Source organism: Pseudopipra pipra, chromosome Z (assembly GCF_036250125.1).
Source record: "Pseudopipra pipra isolate bDixPip1 chromosome Z, bDixPip1.hap1, whole genome shotgun sequence".
NCBI classification, from domain to species: Eukaryota; Metazoa; Chordata; class Aves; order Passeriformes; family Pipridae; genus Pseudopipra; species Pseudopipra pipra.
Genome location: NC_087581.1, coordinates 15,972,120 through 15,994,040, shown reverse-complemented (window position 1 = coordinate 15,994,040; position 21,921 = coordinate 15,972,120). Strand labels below are relative to the sequence as shown.

Sequence of the window (21,921 nt, the reverse complement as noted above, 5' to 3'; positions counted from 1 at the left end):
CACTTTGCCTCAAGCAAAAGAATGAACTGTAACTCTAGACTTTTAAGAGAGAGCACAGCAGATAAAAGTAAATTAAGACAACCCTTGGATCTCTGCAGAGAATCCTCTGAGAACACTGAGATTAGCATTAGAAACTCAGAACTCAAACCAGATCCGTCCTCTTATCACCACTGCTGCTGAAAACTAGCTTTACAAGTTTGTTTAAAGAACAGTTACATGGCAACATACAATTTATGTTTTAAACAAGCTTAAGCCAAGTTTCACCAATACTGGAAGCAGCATTCGCAGTCACTCCCCCCCTAGATGCTTGTTTCCCCTCCTGCCTCACGCTCTCCTGCAGCAGCATAAATCTTTGCACAGCTGCACCAGTACCTTTACTACAACTTCAAATGACAACAAACATCTCAGTACAGTAAAAGATCTTGTGAAGTTCAAATCCACCAAACAGAAGGAAAAAGTGGTCTTCAAATCTTGCGCTCTATATGTCTGACCTTTGGGTAAGGTACAATTGCACATATCTACACACAGGTATTGCACTAAGCACTACTTAGACTCCACTGAGTGACAGTGGAGACTGAACCTTTAGTATCACTAAATCCAATGAGACAGAAAGCTCCAGATTAGTTAGTTACAATCTATTTACTTTGCACAGGAACAAAGAAACTGCCATACCAGATCAGACCATTTAAGCAGAACCCTACCACTTGCAATAACTAAGAGCGATAAAAATCAGACATGGTAGAGGGTGACCCTCTTCTAAAGGTGCTCTCAAGCCACAGAGCATAGAAGAGGTAGAAAGTGAATCTTCTTTCCCAGTAGTATCCAGCTCAAACTGGAAGCAGAAAATTTGGTGGTTTATTTAAACAAACAGTTACAAATATCTGGCTATAGGGACTTGGATAAAATACAAAATTATATTTTACCTTGGCTAAGAATAGCCAGGATAAAAAATAAGCTATATTTTTTAACCCGAGCTACATTTTGACAACATAAGCAGAGAAAGTTATCATTTCAGTAACACGAAAAAAAAAAAAGGCAAGTTGAACCTTGGCCACACTGTGCTTTCACTCTACATGCTCTCCCTCTGTTCCGACTTCAACTCTCAGTGTTCTGTTAAAAGCATTCATGTCCTTCCTTGAAAGTCATCAAAGGTGCTACAAATTGATGAGCAGAGCTGAAAGTGATGAGTTTTTACTAATACACTTGTACATATAGACAAAACTTCAGTTTTGAAGTGCATCTTGGGTGTCTCTAGCAGGTGCCAAAAAGCAACTGCAGAAAAACTGTATTAATATCTACAAAGGTTATCTTGCAGCTGAACTAACACATACATTTTCAAACAGTTTTTACACAAGTCACATAGGATGTGGTTACTGCATGCAGAGGACATGAATGTCATATTTCTTGCTTTTCATTTTTATGGCATTATAAACTAATCCTGTACTTGGGGATGCAATAAGTCACCTACATCAATTTCAGACACAAACACCACCTAAGGGGTTTGAATGTTTTAAAAGCACATTGTTAAGGTCGCAGAGAAGGAGGTGCATTTTGCCTTCATGGATTTCCCTCAAGCTACAAGAAATCAGACTACAGTTATTATTGACCTCACTATTTGGATCCTTTTATAAGGAAAATTAATATATTGTCAGTATAGAAGCTATACAGGATAAGAGATCTGAAGTGCTTTATGTCGAAGCTGCAAGTCCAGTAAAACAACTCCACCCTCCTCTTGCAGTGATATAAAAAGATCAGTGAAAATATTCACTCTACTTCCTCACAAGCAGAATGCTTGAGAGATTTAAGAAAAAAACCGTAATAATTACATCTATAACTTAAACAGCAGTCAGTCAATTTCCCTACTCAGCTTCATTTTGAAGCTCAGGCAGGTCTTCCACCACAGAAACTCTATTTAAAAGGAAAGTAACTAATACCAAAGAGACTGACACGGGGACTTTGGAGCAAGCGCAGTATCTTCTAACTAGCAGTAGATCCTTACAGGCAACTACAACTACCTGTATTTAGAATATAAAACCTCCACATAATACATTATTTAGATTATGCCTTTCAGTTTTGCCTCTTAATAAACATTTGGACAACTGCTGCACACACAACTTTAATATGTAATACACTGTTACATATAAATTAGCCTCTTTCAGTTAAAACAAATCAATTAACATTAAAATGAAGAAAGATGTTTTAAATTCTTGAAACAGCCTGACAAAGTAATACTCTAACATCCGTTTATTAGTAACAGCATACAGAATTACTGACTCTACATGAGCATTTATAGAATATTTCCAAAGGACAATCATTATTAAAGTTGCCATGTATTTTCATTTGCACTTAAAATAAATTCAAAGTAGACCTTCTCACTAAAATACTAAAGAGAGAATCACTTGGCATTTAGTATTTTCTAAGATTTGTTAACATTCCTAGTCAAATATCAGAGAGTATTTAAGAGTGTTCTAACTTGTACACACATGCAATACACTGATTTGACAAAATACAGGTACTTAAGAGTAAGTAAAACTGTTCATGTGAAAAGGAAAAAAATTCCACAGCTGCTCTGTCACTGCTGTGGGACTATTGAGGATGGATGCAGTGTTTCAGGACCAATGCAACATATATTGGCCTTTCCTCAATGTCAAGCCTAACTCCCACTTGATATCACCATGAGACTCAATTGTTTTAAACATGTTCCGATACTGATTCTTTATTTTCCTTGAAAGCCATGCAACTGGATATAATTGTATTACGAGACAGTACATTATAATTTCATTACTTGATAGAGACAAAGACGGTGCCAAGAGTTATAAAAAGGCAGGGCACTCACTAAAATTCATACATTATTTTCCTTCCCCAAAACATTTACGACTTCCTGCTAATCCTTTTGTAAGTACAGAGCCATTTCTTATCTGCACAACCACACCATACCAAACATTTTTACCTTGCCCTAGAAACAGGCCAAAATCCATCTGAATGGCTGAGAATACACATAAACAGGACACTGGTCCAGAAAAGAGTTCCTATTACAATAGTCCCAGGTTAAGTCAACATTTTTAAAATATCCTTGAGGTTTACCTAAGACATAACCGAAAAGAACACACAAGTCCCAAATGGGAACTGTATTTGTTTCTCACGAGGTTTAAATGATTAGCCAAACTGTAAGGCATCATTAAAATAGGTCCCTGGACCTAAACTACGGAGTCCACATCGTATAAAATCTCACAAGAAATCCATGCGAAATTGTCAACTCCACATCAAATTTACAGAGTCATGCTGCAGTGCCTTCCCACACACACACCAGTCAGACCCTGCAAGTACACGGTAAAGCCGAAATACGCTCTGAAGCACTTCGACTGCTTCACTGCGGACATGAGCTCGATTTCATCCTGAACATTTGCACGCTTGTCAAATAGGTGTAATACAGGCAGCTCTCAAGAAAATGGAACTTATCAATTAGTACACGCAGAAGGCAAACACGGGCTTCGAACACCAGGGCACTGAACGAAACCACTGAAATTTATCACCTAGACTAAATCACGACAAAACTTCTTTCTCTTGGAAAACCAGGAGGTCATGTATATTTTAAAGCCTTTCCTCTCCTGACCAAGAGCTAAAAGAAATCAGTTCTGCACTATCGCGATGCTGCAAATTAGAATGTGACTTCGGAGAAGTCCTCCGCGGGGGAAAAAAAAAATAACTAGAGTAGATTACTCAGTTTTGCAGCAAACTGCCCGGACAGCAGCCGGGGAGCACCCGGGGCAGGGAAACAGCCGTCGCCCGACCCCCAGCACGCCCGGCCCGGCCCCGCGGAGCCGCGGGCAGGCACCGCGTCCCAGCGGCCGCTGATATATCCGGCCCCGGCCCCGCCGCCGCCCCGAGCCCGCACTTCAAAGCCTTTCGGGACTCGGGCAGAAGTCAAGCACAAGCGCACCCCCGCACCCGGGCCGTCCCCCGCGGCCCCGCTCCCGCCGCACCGCTGACAGCTGCAGGCGCCCAGCGGGGCAGTCCGGCCCGGCCACTCACCCTCCTGCATCCCCGCACCAGGTGCCCCGGAGAAGGCGGGCGAGCTCTGTCCGCCGCGCCCCAGCGCTGCGCTCCGCGGCAGCTCCCACCGCCCCCGCATCCGCCACCGGCCCGGGGCCAGGCGCGGCCGCGCACCCGGCGGGGAACGGAGCGCTGGAGCCTCCCCCCGAGCTGTGCCCGCGGGAAAGGGCCCCGCCGCTGTCATCCGCCGCCGCCCGGGGCCGAGCGCTGCCCGCCCCTCCAGCCCCCGGCGCCCCTCACCTCGCGGCGGGGGACGGCTCCATCCTCCGCTCGGCGGCGGGGTCCGTCCCCGCCGAGCTCCCCGCCGGCAGCGGCTCCAGGAGCTCGGCACAGCGGCTGGGGGAGGCAGCCGGGCTGGCGGGGCTCGAGCGCGACGGCCCGGGCAGGTAGTGGAGCAGCAGCGTCTCGGGGGGCTCCGGCGAGGAGGAGGAGGAAGAGGAGGAGGCGGCCAGGGCGGCGGCGAGGAAGAGGGGCGCCTCCGGCAGCCGGTCTAGCTCCACGCTCCGCACTTTACGCAGCTGCTTCCGTCTCCAGTCAGAGCGCTGTTCCTGGCAGCCGCCGCCGCCCGCCTCCCGCAGGAGCCCCCCGCCGCTCCCGGCGACGCTCCCCGCCACCGCGCCACCCTTCAGGCTCCCGCAGGTGGCGGCGGCGGCGGCGGCCGCCTCCGCGCCGGCGCCCGAGGATAATCCCGATGACGAGGCGCGATCCCCCGCCGTCGCCGCCATTTTCTCTGGCAGGTCACATCGGGCTCCCGAGCAGCGGGGGCGGCAGCCGCTCCGCGCGCTGCGCAAAGGGCGCTGCCTGCGGAAACGGCGTAGGGCGGGGGCGGGCGGCGGCAGCCCATTGGCGGCGGCGGCGGCGGGGGCGGGGCGGCCGCGCGAAGGTACGCGGGGCCGCGCCCCGCCCGCCCCCGCGCAGGTGTCGGCGCGAGAAGGAGGGGGGGAGGGAGCGCGGTGAGGGAGCGGGGCCGTCGTCGCCGCGCAGGTCCTGGAGCGGGGCCAGAGCGCGTTGTCTGTCCATCTGTCCGTCAGTCAGTCCGTGCGAGTGGGCGGCCGGGCGGGCCGAGCCCGGGACCCAGTGGAGGCGGGGAGCGCTTCCCCGCCCTCATGCGGCCCTTCCCACGTGTGGGAGAGCGGTCCCGGGGCGGGGGCTATCTGTCCGGCCGTCCGTCTGTCCGTCATGGGAGTGGAGGGGAAGCCTTTCCCGGAACTCGGACCGCGCTCCAGCTCGTACCCCCCACCCCTTCCCCCTTCCGTGTGCCTCCTCTCCCTAGCACACCCAGCTGGAATGTGCCTCAGTTCACCTGCTCGTCCCTCTCTGGAGTTAGTACGAAATTAAGTGCACATCCTTGCCCGCAGCCTTCGCGCGTCCCTCTCTGGGCTGCCCTCAGCTGACAGGCGCCGCTTCCCCTACGCTCAGGTCCTGCTCCACGTCTGTAAGGATGGAGAAGCGTTAATGTCTCGCCGGAGTACGCCCGTCTCCGTGTGTGCGCAGGTATGCACACACATTTTAGCCTGCCACGCACACCTATCGCTGTGGCTGCTTCCCGAGAGACTGGGAGAGGGAAGAAAGGCAGGAGACGTCACATGGCCAGAACCTTGGAAGGTTTTTCTCTTGGTCTGGATTTCCACATGAAAGGAGTGGGTTTGCTTTTTGATCTCAGATGAGGAAAGGAGAACTGGATGTTGCCACGCATACAAGTTTGTTTTCGGGATGGTGTGAATACGGTAAAAGTCACACAGTTCTAAGCACTTCAACTGAGTATCTTAGGCTTATTTCCCAGAATTTGGTAAGTGCCCAAGTGTAACATTAACTAAGCAACTGAACAATGATTGTAAGTGTAATCACTTTGCTGGGATCACTGCTTTGATCTGAAGGACTAGTTGAGTGAGAAGTGTCTCCTAAGAGAAGCAGATTCTTTCTTGCCTTACATATGTGATCAGATGCTGACTTAAATGTAGAGTCTTTGCTGGGGGATGTGATGAGCAGATTGGTAGAGGTCTTTCCCTCTAGACAAAAGCCTGAGGAGACTGTACTCGCTATACTGGCAGAATAGTATCAGCAGACACATGCATATGGCCTCAAAGTCACACCAAGTGAATTATTTAGGTTGACTGTCATGATATACTTGACAAGATGTACCTATACTCGTGAAGGTTTTTCAGTGAAGAATGCTGTGGGAAAGTCAGTTGCATTCATTGTCATCTTGCAAGAAGGGTTCCTTTGGGATAAGCAGGTCATCTAAAAATTCTCTTGTAACGTACAACTCAGAGACGTAACTTAATTCAGAACTTCATAAAGGTAGCATTTGACTTATTTAAAGCCTCTGCTATAAATTAGAGACAGTTTTCTGTAAGATTTCTAAATGAAGCCACACTGACAAAGGGAGAATCTTAATAAATGTCAGGAGTAAGATAACAAAGTATCCACTTTGTAGAAGCAGCATGAGATTAGCTGCATGCAAATGCTGAAATAGATGGTTGAAACGAACTCAAATTTTTATGAGTTGTAGGTAGTGTAACCTGCATGTACACAGCATCCTCTAGTCTTCAGCAGGAAAAAAATACCAATAAACAGTGCACTATTATATATTTTCAAATATTCCTCTTTAAAATATTCAAATATTCCTCTATAAAATCACATTCACAGAAAAAAAACAAAACAAAAAACCAACCAACCAAAAAAACCCAAACCCCAAACACAAAAACCCAATCCCATAACCGTACACTTTTAAAGAAATCTAAACAGAAAAAGAAAATAACTTCAGGAATTTTGTGAACGCTTGTCATGTGGAGGAGAAATGCACCTTTAAATAGCAATTGGTTGGAGAAGAATAAAGAGAAGAAAAAGCGAATCTTTAATACAAGTAAATCTAGGAGATAAGGGTGCATACAATGTGTATGACAGGCCTAGGGGACACCTCTCCCAGAGTGCCAACAAGGGAGAAGGAAACTTGGGAAATTCAAGGCAAAATGTCAGAGTGGCAGTGGGGTACTGAGGAATGTGCATGTGCACTGAGGTGAAATGCCTTCTAAAAAGCAGCTAAGAACAGGGCAAAATATAAACTACAGGGACAGTGAGAGGCACCACTGCAAGAAATAATTAAATGCAGGCAAGTGCTGTCACCATCCCTGTTAAGGCATGACTTTGCCTTTTGACTAAGGCCAGCACTGTCAAGGATTAGAGTTACTTTTGGATAAGATGCAAAGTGGAAAACCCTCACTATTCTGTCATTAAAGAATATCCAGAATGCCTTATGAAGGCTGTTTATCTCCTGATTATTGGCTGAAATTCAATTTTACCTTTTACCTGTAATTCTTATATTCACCTTATTTTTTCAAACGGGTGTTTCTCCACTCTGCCTTCACCACTGCAGCACAGTGGCAAACAAGAAAACGCCTTCCATGGCTCACTCCAGAACACGAGGTAATACATTGCCACTACACAACATAGACTTACACACAATATAGAGACTCTATTAATGTCTTCATTTTGAAATCAGAAATTGAACATGCTGGTTGACTTCTGTGTTTTCTTGTCATTCTCTTTTAGAAGTCTTTTTGCACTTAAGCAAGTGAGTTGAGCTGATTCTAAAAAGCACAAAACTTACTGAAGAGCTCTGAAAGATACTCAGCTACCTCTTGCACAGATTAGTTCTCAATCTATCTAAAACAGCTTTAGACAGTAACATGTGACTTTAAATAGTTTTCAGTGGGGTTGTTTCCCCTAAGTCACAAGTAGTGGCACCCTGGGTTTGTTACAAAACAGGGGCCTTTGGCCTCAAATTAGCACCAACATTTGGAACATCTACTGTTGTACACAAAGACACTTCTGTTTGGGAACACACTAAGATTTTGCAAGCCAAGGAGTTTCCTTGTTGCACAAAACTTGTAACAGTGTCATTAATAATCAACAATTTTCAACATGCTAGAGATAGGAATCTACTCTGCCCCTGAGTACATAACCTAGGCATCATCATCCAAAACCAGAATAAATGTGAGAGATAACACAATCCGTTTGTTTCTGGTCTTGACTACACATGCAAAAAGTGCTTTAATACTGTATACAAGCTGGATTCTCCCTGTCTTGTTTTCTGTGTAGAAAGACTTATCCCCACCTTGATCTTCTATTCATTCTTTCCATTGTGAGAAAGGAGAAACAAACCTGGTCCTAAGCCATAATCCTTTCCTGTTTACTCCTTTGTGTAATGGTGAAGTCAACCAAATAAATGAGGTCCTTTTCATGCTCATTTCCCAGGTCCTGCTGGAAATCTGCTGGTATCTCTGTCTCCTGTAGAAACACTTTGCCATCTTGCTGATGCACCGTCCTTACTTTGTAGCATAACAGGTATACTCTTTAGAAGAAATTCCACCTCAGAAAAGCAGGATCCCAAGTCACTTTTCAGGAGAGAAAGAGCCAGGTAAAACTAAAAACTAAAATCTGTTACAGGGAATTCTAGAGGTTTTGTCACTCCCTTGAAATGTCTAGTCTACTGTTATTTATGTGTTTATTTTCTTAATGTTTTACTTATTAACTTCTTCATTGATTTCAATGGAAAATGTGTTTAAAGATTTCTTCCCTCACATTTCAGTCTATGTGGAACTGAACTTTTGTTAAAAATGTATTTTGGATCCACAGTGTTGTAGACTGTATCTTGACCTAGGTGTCAGACACCTTACATAAGAAAAGACCTGTACTTAAACCTCCCTTTTCTGCCAAAGCATATAATAACAGTTCTCTGTTTCTTTTTAAGAACTAATGATACTGATGCATCTTATACCATTCCTGCACTAGTCACATTCATTACACTTACCAATTTTTTTCCTGTAGCATCTACTAATGAACTTTTGGTCTACCCACCATATGATCCAATGCAAAAGGTCATCTGTTTCCAAAGAGTATGATAGACAACCAAGCAACAGAGCAATCAGCAAGCTAGAGTGCAATCCTTGCACAGTAGAAGTCTATCAGCTGTCTCGATTTTTGGTGTTGTTTTTTTTTTTCCCATTAGTTGTACATCTTGCATTAACTATGAAAATTAGTTCAATTTTTTATCTCAGTCTTTAGAATATTAATAGCTTGATGTCTAATTTGGATATTCTTCTTGACTACAGAGAATTTTTCTGACTTGAAAAAGTCACCATCCTTTCATGGTTCAATTTTTTTTTATATTTACCTACTTCAGACACGACACAAGGCTGAGGGATTTAATATTATTGAGTTTTCAGGCTAACATTTGCTCAAAGGAAGTGTAGGAATGAAGTGAGCAAAACCTATTAAGATTCTTCTCATACATCACTTATGAAGATCTACCAAAATTATTGCAGCCATCACCTCTTTTTCTCATACTTTTCCAGACTAGTAAATTGACAACATAGGTCTCACCTGGATCAGCAGTTCCATCTATTATAAGCATCACTATCTGTTTTCGCTCTGGGGAAAAGCAACTGTGCCATTTCAGACTCAGGAGACCAGTGATAGCTTAGTTTTCCTTCATGCTGTTGCTCTCACTGTTACATCTCTTTCAGCCTAGATGCTTATTATTCCTTCCGTTCTATGAGACAAATTTGAGTTCAAATTTGAGGCACAAATAGAAGTACATCTGTTAATAAACTGTGCGTGCTTTTCTCCACTGGAAGCTATGGATTTCCAAATTAAGAGGAACAGGTGGCAGAATTCCACTTTTATTTTTGTCCCTAAGGGCAATATAGAATGGAAGAAGGACGACTTCCTCACTACTGTGAAAGAGGACTCTGCAGTTATTCTTTTCCTCTTCCTGCTGCTTGTCACCCTTATTCTGCCAGCAGCATAATCATATAGTGCCAAAAATAAACTGCAGTTACTAGAGGACAGTAACTTGACAACAACATAAACACCCAACCACCAGTAAACATTAGAAGTCTTGTTGGTGTGTCTCAGCATGGCTGTGGGCTGTAAACCAACAGTCTCATGTGATTGATATATCTAGCACATACCAAACAAGTCTGACGAGCATCCTGTAAAAGAGGAGCAGACAACACTGACACAATTTGACAGAGACCTCTGGATTACTGCTTTCCTACATAACTGCCAGATGGACAAGGAATTGGCACAAACACCCTCCACAGAGTACCCTGCTAGCTTTCTACAGAGCCAGTGCATGTCTGAATAATAATTTCTGAGTTTAGTAGTGACATCCAGCCTGACATATTCTCTCCCTCCTTTTCATTTGTTCGTCCCGCCCTGGCCCTCTAGTTATAATGTCTGTGTGCTTTCATTCATGATGGCGAGCAGTTGCTCTTCCTAAATCCAGCAGGTAGACCTGCCAAGGTCCTTACAGCTGTCAGAGGAAATAAGAAAACTCAGCAACAACATCAGCGCCTACTTCATCATGTGATCCCTTTATGCCAAGTCTGTCAATTTTCTGGCACCATGGTAGAAGTGAATCAAATAACTATTAGCTGTAACAATGTCACGGAACCCACAGATTTTAAAAGTAGTAATGGGATCTTTTATATCCAAACAGTCATATCTTTAACATACCCAGCTCTTTAGAAAAGACTGCATCATTTTTCTCCTAAGCTCCTAAATTTCAGTTATTTCCTCCAGCAATTACAGTAGGCACAACACTACTTTATTGCTTCTGTGCCAGTGACAATCACTGAGAATGGTGTTTCCAAAGCTGTTTAATCACAGTGTATCAAGCTATCATCTAAACTAAACATTCTCCAAAAACAGATGATCTGGACATCAGTAGCAGGCATTTGCCTATCCTGAGACAAAATATTTTGAATATTTTGTTGCTTCAACAATTTTCTCTTCTGTGCATACATAAGTAAGTAAGAGTCATAAAAAAGCTTCCCATGTTGTTTCTGTAAAAAGAAGGATTGCACTGGAGAGTTCTGAGGAAAGTGACTTTTCATTCTTAGTATTCGATTAGTATTAAAACCAATAATTTTATCTTTATATTTCATGAGAAGTTGGCTCCAAAAGAAACATAATGGAATAAAATATATGTTTGCAAGGCAAAGTTCTGACCTTTCTTGAGTTCTAGTTTACTGATAAGAAGATATTTTGAAAAATATTCCATCTATTCCACAGTATAAGCCTATCTATTGAATTTGGTTGCTGTTCCTGAAATTTATTTATCATTCATAGAGCTCTCGCTGCTCTATATCATAGCTTCCTTTGCTACACCCAGTTCATTTATAATTTTTACGATGTCTGGATACTAACGAATCTCACCTATCAATAAATCATGAGTAGAAAAATCCTCTGCTTTCTGCATGCTTACCTTCCTTCTGTTAGATACTGAAATCACAGGAAGTTACTGTTGTATTAGTTGGTGGCCTTTGACATTTCCAAAGTTAATTTCTATGTAATATAAATACATGCAAATACTGTATATATGTGTAACATGTATATGCTCTTCTTTAACAGATTGGGGATATATTTTGCAATTTTAATTCTGATGATTTCATTTCATCTCGCTGATGATACTACCAGGGTACAAAACTGAGCTGACTTCACATGCTCTACGTGTTTGCACTATGAAAGGCTTTGAGAAGCAAAGAATGACCTTGACAGAATATGTTTGTGTGGATTTGGGAGAGGTCCTTATTCTAATGGTTGCCAAGGTAGGATACACAGTTTATTTTGAGAGATTGCCTATCTTCCTTGTTCTTTGTGGTTTAAGCCAAAACTTTTCACAATTTGAACAAAGCCTTGCAAGTCTCCAGAGCATAACTGACCATTTACTGCTGAAGGTATTAACCATGCAAGCCACTTCCAGTTAGTTGTGTTGCTGCTTTTCAAAGATGGGGCCTGAATCAAGTTTGCTGTGCACAGTACTAGCATTGCAAGCTAGATCAGCTCAAAAACAAATGTCACAATTTTCTCTTGAACTTCATTAACAAAGGAACAGTACTGAGCTGCTGCTTTTAGTTTCATGTCCTCTAGACACAAGATTTGGAGGTGATTTTATTTACAAATATTGGTACCAATTTCATTATACTGACTTCACTAGGCGGTTTCTGACATCTTAATTATAAAGCTGCATGAACTGTCTGCTTTATGTTGAAAAGAACAATATTCCTTTTAATTTCTATCCAAGATAAGAATGTGTATTAACACATTTACATACTAGTCACAGAAATCTTGAGATTATAGCTATTTGTTTGCTCTGTTTAACCAGAACAAAGGTTCCTTCACAGGGTGGTAACATACCTTTCAGTCTACAGTAAGAACTACTGCAGCTGATTTCTAATAACTTTTTTCACCCTCTGGATTATACCCATGTATATTTGAAGTATGGAGAGATACCAAATGTAAAAATAACATGCAGACTAATGGTACTATATAAAGAAAATAGCACTCCCTTCTTATGAAAGTTCCTAAACCGAAAGCCTTCTTAATTATTCCCAAATTCCTTTGTATATTCTGACTCCCCACGTTTACTCTCAGTTGTGAGAATATGTATTCCTTCTTCACAGAGAACTCAAATTTATATGGGTTTAGTTCAGTAGAAGGCAAATATTGGCCTCTTTAGCCACCAGTGTGCTTTTAACAAATGTGGGTGGAGCCCTTCCCAAATCTTTGTTTGCGAAGCCCAGCCATGATGATGATGATGATGGTGATGATGAGTTCAGTAGAAGCACTTACACATTATTTCAGTAACATTTTATTTTGAATATGAGGAAAGCCCCGTTCTCTCCTGTCAGCTATAGGTTTAAAGTCTTCAAATCCTAGGAAAAGGGACTTTTCTCTTCGTATGTTAAAACACCCTCATAGTTCAGGTCAATACTTTATTCTCTTATCCTGTCAATTAAATTTTAGTAAAGCAGATTGCCATTCGCTGCATCATTAAGCAGTACATAGCTGTCCTTTTTCCCTGAGTAGAGTCCCTTTCTTTTCCACATTTCTAAAAATCCTCCCAGATTCTTAAAATTTGAATTTGGTTTTGGGAACCTTTAGGCTCAACACAGTGGTTAGACATGATATATACTTCTGTGGAGCACTATACATGTCCACCACAAGAAGGGGTAGTATATACCCTACTCTATGAGAGTCTAGATATCAAAGAACAAAACTCACCTTTTCACCATTTTAAGTAATCAAATGCTTGAAGGAAGCTGAAGAGCATCTGAAAAGTGTCACTGGAGAAAATTGCAAAAGAAGAATATGGCCAGTTGGAAAAGCCTGCAGAAAGTAAAAGATCTTATTTTTAAAACTCAGAGTTTCTCTTCTTTATACCATGTGAATGGTATAAAGCAACGTATTTATGTTTAAAATAAAACAGGACCTTTTCTCTAACTCAAGTGAACATGTATATTAACCAGTCAGTAGATGCAAAATTCTTTGTATGTAATTTTTTTCCTTGAAATTATCTTCAGTTCTTATTTGCATTCTAAAATGGTCACTGATGACAGCATATTAAAGAGGTACGTAGCATAAACTCCTAGCTCCTCCCTCCTTCCCTCTTTTTTTAAAGTACTGAAAGTAGAGAAGCTAAATTCCAATGCATTTTGATGATGTCAAGAAAGCCAAAGTTGTAGCTATAAAAAGAAAATGTTTCTATTTCCCCTGCTCCCAACAAAGCATGAGATAAATAGTTACTTTTTGGAATAATAAGGATTCATACCTGAAACTTAGACTAGCTTTATAAACCTGTCAAAGTTTGTTTAAAACCATAACACACAGTGTATTTGGTGCAGATGCATGTTGCAGAACCATGTGAGGGTGCTTGTTTTGGTACATAGAAAGGCATTCCAACCATCTTATTTTAGTTATTGTACCACACCAGAGATAACAAAAGCTGTCCTAAGATTGAAGTGTATGATGCTTTCAAAGCATGTTCATTGTGAATATTCAAAAGGTCAGAGGTCTGAATTCCACTGATATCTCACATTCTAGTCTCGTTGAAGAAGATGGGAAAGTATGAATTAAAATGTTGCTAGTAAGCCTAAGCTTACTGTATGGTTTTCTGAGTATTTGGGCATTCATTGGTTAGAAGAGGATATAGGGAGGCTCCAAAATTACAGAGAGACAAAATCTATCCATTTCTCCTCTGCAATCTCAGCTAAGCTTTTGAGGAGCACCCGTCATGGTCCAGATGGTTCAGCTCTGTGGATGGGGGAAGGATACTGCTACCATTCCTGCTAAAGTTCCTAGGCCCAGTGAAGGCAACACCTGCCTAGAGTCCTCTTTTGCCCAAAGTCCAACTTTAATGGTTCTGGATTTGCTCCTATGAAAAGTTCAATTTTAGAAGAACCTCTTAAAAATGAGAAGTACTTTTATCTAAGTGAGGAAAAGATAAATCAAAATTCTGTGTGTCATCCTCTCTGAAAAATATGTGGTGTATTGTATTAATACTGACATGAAGATCTCCTTAAACAAAGCATTCATTGTAAAGTGACGTCTTAAGGTTGCCCTACACTTTTAACACTGTAATTCTCTGAATATCCAGGTTTTATTTGTATAACAACTCCTAAAGCTCAGACAGGTGAAACAACTTACCATCACCCAGAAAAATCATGGCCTAAACTAGAAATGAAATCAGATTAGAACATCCGCTCTGGACACTACACACAGGCCCATCTCCTTGCGGAATATAAAAGACTTATGGGTCTTCCGTGTCATAGCTTGAATTTTCTCTTTGCCTCAGCAACTAATGTTTTGAAAAGAGAGATCTAGTGATCAGTGTTTCTTAGTCTAAATGTCATCGATTGCAGTTAAAATACTGTTTTTCTTGAATTCAAGCATCAAAAGACTTACAGGAATGATTACAGAGGCATCTAAAGCAGAATGTTTAATTCTCTTTGCTGCAAACACATGTATTTCTCCCACAAATTAATAGAAAGTCATCCAAGATTGAATTAATTCATCTAGGACATTACATTCTATGGTACTCATTCCCTTTCTAATTACAGACAAAAAATGCCACATGAATATTTTTAAGCTCTAATAATTTTCCGATAACGTGAGTCAGACATGGTGGTTTATGGCGGCACTATACTGAATAGCAAAGCTCTTTTGTACTTCAAAAACGTGCACAAAAACTATAGCTCCTATCACAAGACACGTTGGACAATGGACATGGTTCAATTTTCACTATTTCCAGGTAGCAGAAGGGGACTAGGAAGTCTGCAGAATAAAGAGGCTATGGTGGTCACACTCTCCTCTTTGCCTGCACTGGGCTCAGCAAAAAGCAAACCGAGCTGGCCAAGAATAAGTTGATTCAGCATGCTCTGCTGAAAAGGCTCTTAAGCTGTTCCAGACAAAACCATGAAGAAGGATGATAGTGGCAACACCATCTATCCTTCAGGCTAAGTCTCCCCCCCCACCCCCACCAGGTTTTGAACTGCTGCCAAAATGAATCATGTCTACTTTAAAATGTACTAGGAAGTTCATGTCTGGCACAGTTTGCTCCTTAGTTCTTTTTAATTGTCTTCCATAGGTGCATGATCTACTGAAAGTTTCAAATATGGTTTATATTGCAGCACAATAATGTGTGATTTAACTTCAAGTGAAAAGGCTGGACCTTTTTTACTGTTATTTGCTACATTCATTTGTACAATGTAAGCCAAAGCTAAAGAGGTGAAAACTAGTGAGAACTGATAGAGACTGAAGTGCTCATTTCAGAGAATTTTGCATGACCTACAGATACATTCCTTTTCCCCTGTAGTTATTCCTGCAGGCTTTTTCTTTGGTCTTTTCTGTACCACAGAAAATGCAGTGATTTCACTGCATCAGTTTCTAGAGGAACATATTTAAATCAGACCAATCCACTTGTATTCGAAGCCCCCTTGAGAAATTTCCAGACATGAGACCTTTTATTTAGTATCAGCAAAGTTTCTAAATTAGGTTTTTTTCATCAATAGATCTCAAAGCACTTTATAAAGTAGATTACTCCCATTAACTCTGTTTTGCACTTGGGGAACAGATGAAATTATTTGCTTGCTTGTGGGCAAGTAGAAAGCTGGGAAGAAAAACCTGTGTCTGTCCAATTCAGTGTTTCAGCCACAAAACTACGTGCAGTTTCCAGGTTTTCCTGACATGAATGTGCTTTGAGGATCACATTTCTGCTAACCTTGTAATGATGTTCCAGTAACATTTCATAGTAACCATATTCAATTTAAAAGAAATACAAAATAATAGGACTTATTTGGTGTATTCTAAAGTGGTGGGGGGTTGTTTTGTTTTGCTTTGCTTTGTTTTTTAAATACAATATCAGCTCATAAGAGAGTATCCATCTCTTAGTTTCTGCCATGTAAAAAATATCAGAAGCACGGGCGAAATATCTAGAACCTCTCTTCCTCCATCAAATTCAAGCCACAGAAAGTTCACTCCAAAGTTATGTTCAGATATAAGTAAACCATCTAACAGCCAAAATATCATAGAATCACAGAATCAGCCGGGTTGGAAAAGACCTCTGAGATCGTCAAGTCCAACCTTTGATCCAACACCACCGCGGTTACTAGACCATGGCACTAAGTGCCACATCCAGTCTCATCTTAAAAACCTCCAGGGATGGAAAATCTACCACTTCCCTGGTGGGGAAGCCCATTCCAATGTCTGATTTCCCTCTCTGTAAGGAAATTCTTCCTAATATCTAACCTAGACCTCCCCTGCCAGAGCTTAAGACCATGCTCGCTTGTCTTACTGCTGGTTGCCTGGGAGAAGAGACCAACCCTCACCTGGATACAACCTCCTTTCAGGGAGTTGTAGAGAGTGATGAGGTCTTCCCTGAGCCTCCTCTTTTCCAGGCTGAACAACCCCAGCTCCCTCAGCCTCTCCTCATAGGACTTGTGCTCCAGTCCCTTCACCAGCCTTGTTGCTCTTCTCTGGACCTGCTCCAGCACCTCAATATCCTTCCTGAACTGAGGGGCCCAGAACTGGACACAGTACTCCAGGTGTGGCCTCACCAGTGCTGAGTACAGGGGAAGAATCACTTCCCTGGTCCTGCTGGCCACACTGTTCCTGATAGAGGCCAGGATGCCATTGGCCTTCTTGGCCACCTGGGCACACTGCTGGCTCATGTTCAACTTCCTGTCAATCCAAACTCCCAGGTCCCTCTCTGCCTGGCTGCTCTCCAGCCACTCTGTGCCCAGCCTGTAGTGCTGCATGGGGTTGTTGTGGCCAAAGTGCAGGACCCGGCACTTGGCCTTGTTGAACCTCATCCTGTTGAAATCAGACCATCTCTCCACAGCTTCTCCAAGTGCCTCTGAAGAGCCCTCCTGCCTTCCAGCAGATCAACACTCCCCCCCCCGCTTGGTGTCATCTGCAAATTTGCTATTGGTACACTCAATCCCCTCATCTAAATCATCAATAGAGATATTAAAGAGAACTGGGCCCAACACTGATCCCTGGGGGACACCACTAGTGACCGGCTGCCAACTGGATGCAGCACCGTTCACCACCACTCTCTGGGCCCGGCCCTCCAGCCAGTTCCTAACCCAGCACAGGGTGCCCCTGTCCAAGCCGTGGGCTGACAGCTTTTCCAGGAGCATGCTGTGGGAGATGGTGTCAAAGGCTTTGCTGAAGTCCAGACAGACCACATCCACAGCCTTCCCCTCATCCACCAGGTGGGTCACCTATATAGTGCTATAGCAGGATATAAATAAGCCTGAAGTGTGAGCACTTTAACAAGGAGCAAGAAGCAATAAAAATGTTTGTATTGAGACAGCACCTCATTTTCCATCCGGCCTTCAGAATGCAGAGATAAGCTCTCCTTGGTAAGGCTGTCTGTTAGGACTGGGCTATCATGTAGTGGGCTGCTGCTGGATATTTTTGCATTAAATGTTCTTCCTCTGTGACTAGAACCTGAGGGATGTAGTGACATCTCCATCCTTGGAGGTTTCCAAGGCTCAGTTAGACAGCACCACAACTGACCCAATTTGATGCTGTCAATAGACTTACATTGAGCAGGAGGTTGAACTAGGTAATCTCAAGAGAGCCCTTCCAAACAACACTTTAGTAGTCCTGCAATTTTGAACCGCATGTGAATGCAATGGATCTTGCATTTAAATTGGTCTGTAGTATCTGAAGAAAAAACCCACCAGCATGAGTGTAGATAAGGTCTTGCAGAATTACTAAGTTGGGAAAATTCTTCATCTCAGAAAATGGAAACACTCAATTTTCTATGGTATGCTGTCTGTTATGGTAGGAGAGGAATTAATTAGATTTCTATATTAGCTAGGTCTTGTATGCAGAAGCGTTTTATTAATTAACCCAGTTTTACAGATGAATAAGAAGTTGAGTTCCTGTTATGAACAATACTTAGCCCTTTTCTAGATTCCAGTATTCTTCTGTCCCTTTGCAATAAAACACAGAAAACTGCAGATCAGCATAGGTACTGTGATCTGTAACCTTTTTTTTTTTGTCTTACACTTTTGCACAGTACTTCTAAATGCTACTAACCTTCAAGAAGGATGTGATTATGGGAGAGGTACCACAGTCTTGTTTTATTATCAGTGCCTAATTAGAACTAGGAAGACTTACCTCTTCTGTTACAGGGAAAAAGCCAAAGGAAGAGAAACACAAGCACCCATGTCATATGTTATGTAGGAAATAGCTAATCTGAAGCTACCTTTTTCACATATAAAGTAGTCTAATTAGCATTACTGCTAATTAGAATGAGACAGAAAGAGTTCAGGGAACCATTTTCTACTGAGAAATGTAATCACCCCTCAAACAGTGTTTGGCATATACTCATTTGGCTAAATTATGTTTGGGTAAAGAAGCCCTCTAAGGACTCATCTGATAAGGTGCATTTTAAGTTATTTATTTCATATTATAGTATATAAATTGATCATATAGCAGTTAGACCTGAAATGAAATGTCTTATCTGAACAAGATATTTGCATTGATTTCAGCTGAAATTTTTTTCCTCAAACTTTTCATTTGGTGTGTTAGTTCAAAACAAAGCCAGGTTTTGAAATGAAGAAATCCCTCTGTCAGTGGAATCTTGTGGTCAGTTCTGTTACTAGTCACATTTGCTCTTACAAACAGTTGAATTCTTGGCTTCCTTTTGAGTCAGTGGGACTTTTACTCTTTGGTAGAAGTATTATATTTTAAACAAATGAAATGCTTATGTTCAAGGCCTTTCTTTGTGGACACCTAAAATATACTGAGTTCCAAACACCTCTATATATTGCTGTACAACTGTGAACAATCTTTTATACTGCTGAGTTTTCCCAGAGCAGTTGATGATGAATAGTTGCTGAAGTAACACTAAAGCAGAATTAGGATGGACAAGTATCAGAGCTATTGAAGTTATTTTGCTTAGAGTGGAAGTTAATTGTATTTATTCAGTGTCTCCTACTAAGCTCATTCACAGAACAGTATCTTATGAGAAGAAATATGTGTAAATTAAGACGAAATCAGAAGTAGACTAAATAGACATGAGTTCTTGTTGAGTTCGTTGTAGTTATTTTACAACTCTAGAAATCATTGCATCAGATACAGAAAAGTAGCAAAATGATAAAAAGACATTTTTAAAGTTCTGCATGTTTTGTTTCCTCCAATTTTTTTCTTGTGATGAAAAATAAAAATATGTACAGAGCAATAGATACATATTAGGCATGTTCTAAGATGTGAAGTCAAGAATCCAGCTGATTTTTGTTGCTACAAAAATCATGTTATCTTTTTATGTAACTGCTCACAATACAGATGAAGAACAGCTGACAAACTCTCAGCTCATACATCTGACATGACTTGATACAACAAGAAAAATGGATATGCAATGAATTAAAGATGTTTCAAGTTCAATAATCTTATTTTTGTTGTAAATTCTGAAAGATATTTTAAAATACTTTCAGAAGGGTAAGATGACATGCAGGCTTTGTGACAATGGATGACTAAAGAAGAATGCAGTACAGGAAATTAAGATATACATGTAGATAAAGTTGCTGCAAATAAAAATTTGCAGGAATAGGCCATGAATTTCTTAACTGTTCACATTTAACATTTCCTACAGTGTTGGTGTATGAAGAAAGCTCTTTTGTTGCCTGATTGTAAATTAAATAAACATGTTCCTTACTAGTCTCTTTTACATTAGTTTCTGTTTTTTTAATAAACAATGGGGTTTTTTCACCACATAAAAACTATAAAGTTTTAGGAGCATAATCCTCCAAACATTGGCACTGGAGAGTACGTATATTCTCCTTTTATAGCCTACTGGATCACAAGTGGTGTCAGACTCAAAATCTGACACTCTGATCTAGATTGCCTCTTAGTTCAAACTGGATTCCCACTACAGTTGACTAATCTGTTGGAAGTAGATCTGTTCAAGGTATTACCAAACTTCTGCAACCAGTAACTTGATCTCAGTATGCGTTGTTGTCCCCACCCCTGTAAATGTCACCTCCTGTCAGGTGGGTCCTACAAGCATCTTTATCCTCTGCAATAGCTCTTCCCAATGCCAACCTCATTGGTGCCCATAGCACATGTACACAACGAATGGCAACCTGGCATGCCCAAGTCCCAGCAGAGTTCAGCATAAAAGCTGGAGGGATGAGGCTTGGGGCACCTGGGATTTTTCTGGAGCTCTGCATAGATTTACCCACCCCACCTTCACATGCTTTCCAGGGAGGGACTGTCTTCAATGGCTGGTTGTGGCTGCCACAAATAAGTAAGGTAATTTTGATGGGCAGGTTTTGAACATAACTGAGAGCAGGGTGTGCTAGCATGGAGCATGTTAACTAGCCGGGTCCCTTCCTTCTGAAGAGAAATGAGACAACACAGACTGACAAGAGGTCTGGACGCAGCCCAGTCTGCCCTGCAACAGAGCATTGGGACACTGAGACATAACCCTCATTTCTGTCCACGCCACTTCTTAAACTCCTTCCACCCAACCACAATAAGCAGTAAACAGAGGTAAGAAACAGAGAGTCTGCTTGCGTTTTATATGGCAGTTACATAAGAACCAAATATGTGGAATTTCAGAAGTCGTGGTGACAGAGTCTTCAAGATCAGAAGTGCCATTTCTTCCCTAATAACTGAATTATGTAAATAAAGGCCACGACTACATGCATTTAAATGTAGGTCAAAGTGTTCCTGATTTCAAGATACAATGCACAGAAGAATTAATTTATCTGAGACTGGAACATCAAAGACCTTGAAGAAGGCAATACAGATGACTGTCAGCACACTCATATTTGTGGCTTCTAGTATTTCCTTCTGTAAATAAAAAGAATGAGAAAATGATCCAGTTTAATGTCTTCAGATGAAAAAATCGCTGTATCTGCGTGCTTTGGAGTAACAGGAAATCCTCTTTCCATGGCAGCAGCAGGATGCTAAGGGTGGAACAGCTCATTGCACAGGTTGTTGTCGTATTACATTGCTATAAATGTAATGATAAGTTACAAATGTGCCCCACCGTGCCTATGACACCAGCAGAGCAGCAAAGCACAACGTGCTTTCTTTTGCACTGTGAAGCCACGAGAAAAAGGCAGCAACTTTGCAGGCCACATACGTCAACAAGAGGATATGAGCTTCCCAGCAGTACCTCCCTTTCTTTGGGGTTTTGACTTAATAATATGATCCCAGTGACCTAAACCCAGATTCATCACCTCGGCTGTACCATCTGCCTCTCACAAGGTGACAAAACCCAATCAATCCCAATCAAATCCAATTACTGAGAAGCCTGAGACATTTGAAGTTTCATTAAGATTTATCAATTATACCTCATATCAAGTTCTGCAATTATAATCAGAGATAAGCATTAGTCTCATATCTAACATAATGCCAATGATACTAAAATGTATTTTTGCAGCAAACCCTCCTCCCTAATTTTCCAGCAATATTTAAAAAGAAATATAAATGGATAGCAATGCCTCTCAATAAGGCAGACTAGTTTGTCTATTACTCCAGCATTGTGAAACTGATGTT

The 21,921-nt window shown here is 41.7% G+C and overlaps 1 protein-coding gene across 1 annotated transcript in view; it reads right to left on the bottom strand.

Moving 5' to 3' along the window:
• The window catches only part of MAP3K1 (mitogen-activated protein kinase kinase kinase 1), a 57,033-nt gene extending 52,231 nt beyond the window's left edge, over positions 1 to 4,802 (bottom strand). The window contains exon 1 of the mRNA XM_064642075.1: positions 4,294 to 4,802. Coding sequence (XP_064498145.1) covers positions 4,294 to 4,778 — 485 coding nt within the window. The 5' untranslated portion in view covers positions 4,779 to 4,802. The remainder of the gene's footprint in view (positions 1 to 4,293) is intronic.
• Between the last annotated feature and the right edge of the window lie 17,119 nt (positions 4,803 to 21,921).